Below are 4,205 nucleotides of genomic sequence, written 5' to 3'. Positions count from 1 at the left end.
TTTTTTTTAAATAGTATTTCACATTTAAAATATAATTTAATTTATACAATTTAATTTATTTTAAATGCGAAAAAATATTTTAAAAAAATAAATATTTTAATTATAAAATTTATTTCAAAATAATATTTTTCGATATAAACATAATTTTTAAATTATTAAATAAATTAAATAAATTATATATCTTTTAATTTTATATGTTAATATATATATATATTATATATATTATATATATATATATATATATATATATATTAGAAATATATTCATTAAAAATAAATATATTTTATATTATATACTAATTTTTATAATAATTTTAAATAGCATATTTATACTACTGTACCAATTATCCTATTAAATAATTTAGCAAAAACATACCGCTTCTGCAGCATACTGCTTCTATAGCGTACTGATACTGCTAATGTCAATGCTATACCAATCAAGACCTAATCTTGCTAAAAAACTTAGTAAATACTAAAAGATCTAACCGTAGCTGTGAACAGAAAGAAAAATCAACATTTTATGGTCAGTTTTTTTTTAATAAAAAAATCGTTTACTTCAAAAACACATGTGCTCTCAAACCACATTGTATGGTCTTACTACTTTTATAGGAAAGTCTCTTTCTCTTCTTTGTTTTTGCGTGGGTAGCCTCTTTCTGGCCACATCACATGCACGAGGATCGATACTTCCTCTCAACAGACTCAATCATGTGTATCTTTTGTTTTTGCCATTTATGTGAAAAACTATAGTTGACCAAGCTTCCTTCATTTCTACAATTGCGTTCCTTTTCCTGTATATAAAAAAACTTTTCTTCGTAAAAATAGACAGCAATATTTTTAGCGTATATTACATATATGCAACTGTACAGTGACTCTATCTTCACCCTTTAATGGATATATTCTCATATACATTATGTGGCATAAATAAATAAGTTTTCATTTTATTCAAGTGGTAGTGTGGAAAAGCTCTTTACCCACCATCTCTCTCTATACACTAATACCAAACCATTCTTTCTCAAACTTTTTTTTTTTGTAAACTAACTTTTATTTATTTATTTGTAAGAAAGTAACTTTTGGGCACTACAAATTAACACCCTCTTCCTCTCCTTATCTCTCAAATTCACTTCCAAAGCCTCTCATCTCCTCTCCTACTTATCTCTCCCCCTCTCTGCTTCCTTGTTTCCACATAACAACAAAGTCTCTTACAAGAATCATCTTCCAAAATTCATAAGCCATGGCAACTGTTGTATATCAAGGGTATCAATCTCATTTTGAGTCTCAGCACTTTGAGCCAAGAGCTCTAAGACTTAGACTCTCTTCTCCTAACAATCCTCACTCATCCACACCTCTCAAATCCCATTTCCTTGACTCATCCATCACTCCACAAGACAACATCTCTACCTCTAATGCAGCTTCCTTGCCCTCGCCAGCTCCTAAACCGAGCTCTAGCTCGGAAAGTTGGCTCGAGACCATCTCAAACTCGAGCTCTGATGAAAAAGACAAGAAGACATTACTTCCCTACGTTCATTCTCCATCTTCCCGTAGAACTCTCAGCGATGAGAGCTTAGCATTGTGCACTGAAAGCCTCGGTAGCGAGACGGGCTCTGATGTTATTACCGATCAAGATTTGTTCTCGGTTTCATCCGAATTACAAACCATGGAAACTAGAACTTCGACCACCACATCAAGAACACCAAGACAAGATAGGAAGAGAGATTTGTTGGCTTCACTTCCACCTCCTTTGACAACTATGAGAGGATTTGATTGCATTCAAGTCAAGTCCCACCGCGAGAATGGAAGATTGGTGATGACGGCCGTGAAACCTCTGCCGCGGGATAGATGCTTACAGGACCGAAGTAATGGCTGCGTCCGGCTCGCGTTCTTGGTTGATTCTGATGACCACAAAGAGATAGAGACCAAAGAAGAAGAAGAAACGACCGAGATAGGGAGAGATAACGAAGAAGCGATTCAAGAATACCAGGCAGAAGAAGTTGAAGAAGAAGACAACGAAGTGATGATTATTGATAACATTCAAAGATCAAGTAGATGTCATGAAGGAGATCGAGAAAACAGAGGATTTCTAACATGGGAATCTTTATGTGTTGCCACTTCTTAAAAAAATAATCTTTCTACTCATTTTGTGATCACAGTTTCACACCTTTTTATTTATTTTATGCATTGTGTTTTCGTTTTTGTATAAATAACAAGCGTTTCTTTTTTTGATCACTCTCTATGGTTAAAGATTAATTCACTGACAAAGACCTTGATTATTAGGTTTTTATTTTGTCAACGACCTTGATTGTTAATTTAATACTTAAATATTTGAAGTTATGTGTAGGGCCTGTTAAAATATGACGTTCATATTGATAACAATAATGTTTTATAAAAAAACTAAGTTTTGTAATTTGCATAAACAAAATTTCCGCTCATGTGTAGTAAAAGTTATTATTATGAAACCCACATACGCGCACACAAATATATATTGTAACTTTATGTAACCCATATATTAGTAGGTCAGGTTGGATGAAATGATCTGACGGAAGTGGCAGACTGAAAATTTGGGGAGGACAATAGTACCACGAAATAACCTTCATCATGGGAACACACATCACTTCACTATGTCTATTCTTGTTTTTCAACGTTTTTATCTTCTCAAAATTAATTATGATCATATCTCAAAGACTTTGATTTCTATTTAAGTGGACATTCTATGCTTGTGATATAATCTTCTCACTAGATCCTGCCAGCGCGGATATGAATTTTCAATTTTTAATTATTTATTTTATTAAATGATGTATTTGTAAAATTCATTCATATTATATTCATTAAGAAACTATTTTTTTTGTTTGCATCTTAAACTATCTATTTTTTTACGAATGTGTAATATCATACAAAAAAATATTAAAAAATGAATATACATAGTTAATTAGATAATTGTAAAAACATAATTTTTCTTTCGTTTGCGATATCATATAAATAATGATCCGTCCAGTTAACAAAAATCATGATTTTTTATATGTGTAATTTTTTTTTTACCATTTCCTAAAAACTATATTAAATTTTACATATTTTAATTAGAATATTTTTAATATCTTTACCTTTTTATTTGAAATGCAACTCAATATTTTTTTAAAAATTATAACAAAATATTCTTTCAAATATAAAATGAAAATATTATAATTAAATAATAAAAAATATAAATAAAAACCATAAATTTAGCAAATGACAACTGAGTTATATTATGCTAAAATTTTATTTCTAACAATTTAGCAAATGACAAATGAGTTATGAGCAAATAATACCATATAATTTTTAAAAACATAGCCATTCTTAAATATATTTTGAATAAATAAATATTTTTTAATTTAATCAACTGAAAATAATATCCGTACAATTGTGTGAGTCAAATTCTAGTTTTATTGATGCATGTTATATATTAGTGATGTATGTTTTAGGTAACATTTTAATGATGCACGTTTTTTAAAATCTCCATTACTAAAATTACTCACGTAAGGATAACTCATGAGTTTTTTTTGTTGATTAAATGACATTATGTCTAAATTTATTTAAGGATATTTCATTAAGGTAACTGAAAAAAAAAATAATAAAATAGAAAGTTTAAATTCATTTAACCATATTTCATTAATGTAACTGAAAAAACAATTAATAAATTATGCAGTTTTATTCGTTTTATGATATTTCATAAATGCAACTGAAAAAGACAAGCAAAAAAATAAAGAATTTAATTAATGAAATAAGAACATTTTCAAATAGATACTTTTCTTTTATGTATTTTTTTTTGCTGAGAAGCCCTTTTCGGCTGTATATTAGGCTAAAACATATAAGTTTTGCAGCCATGTAAATTTTCTTTTTAACGTCCTTGGTATTAAATATTATTATATCATATACGAAAAAAATATCATATACAAAATATAGAAGAACAAAAAATTTTGAGAAGGGACTATTGTTCCGTACAATGACGACGTCACATCTATGCTAAAAGCTCCCCTAGCATCCGCTTCTTTATTCCCTCAGCCTCTCTCTTAGCCCCACAAGTCCACAAGAAAAAGGTATGGTTGAAAATTCTTAATTTAAACGACAAATTTATTCTTCGTATTAAAATTGGAATTTTTTTTTTTACAAGACTAGAATTACCATAAGTCCTTAAGGGCATAATTATAGCCGAACCTTAAGTGAGGTTTAAAAAAA

The 4,205-nt window shown here is 29.1% G+C and overlaps 1 protein-coding gene across 1 annotated transcript; it reads left to right on the top strand.

Moving 5' to 3' along the window:
* The first annotated feature begins 1,098 nt into the window (after window positions 1-1,098).
* On the top strand, window positions 1,099-2,132 carry LOC106293356 (protein FANTASTIC FOUR 4). The gene has a single exon (XM_013729023.1). It carries the CDS (start codon window positions 1,231-1,233, stop codon window positions 2,110-2,112), a length of 882 nt encoding a protein of 293 aa, XP_013584477.1. The 5' UTR covers window positions 1,099-1,230; the 3' UTR covers window positions 2,113-2,132.
* The last annotated feature ends 2,073 nt before the right edge of the window (window positions 2,133-4,205 follow it).

This window comes from Brassica oleracea, chromosome C5 (assembly GCF_000695525.1).
Source record: "Brassica oleracea var. oleracea cultivar TO1000 chromosome C5, BOL, whole genome shotgun sequence".
In the NCBI taxonomy this organism is placed as follows: domain Eukaryota; kingdom Viridiplantae; phylum Streptophyta; class Magnoliopsida; order Brassicales; family Brassicaceae; genus Brassica; species Brassica oleracea.
Note: the sequence above shows the minus strand (reverse complement) of the source record. Positions and strands in the feature narration are given on the sequence as shown.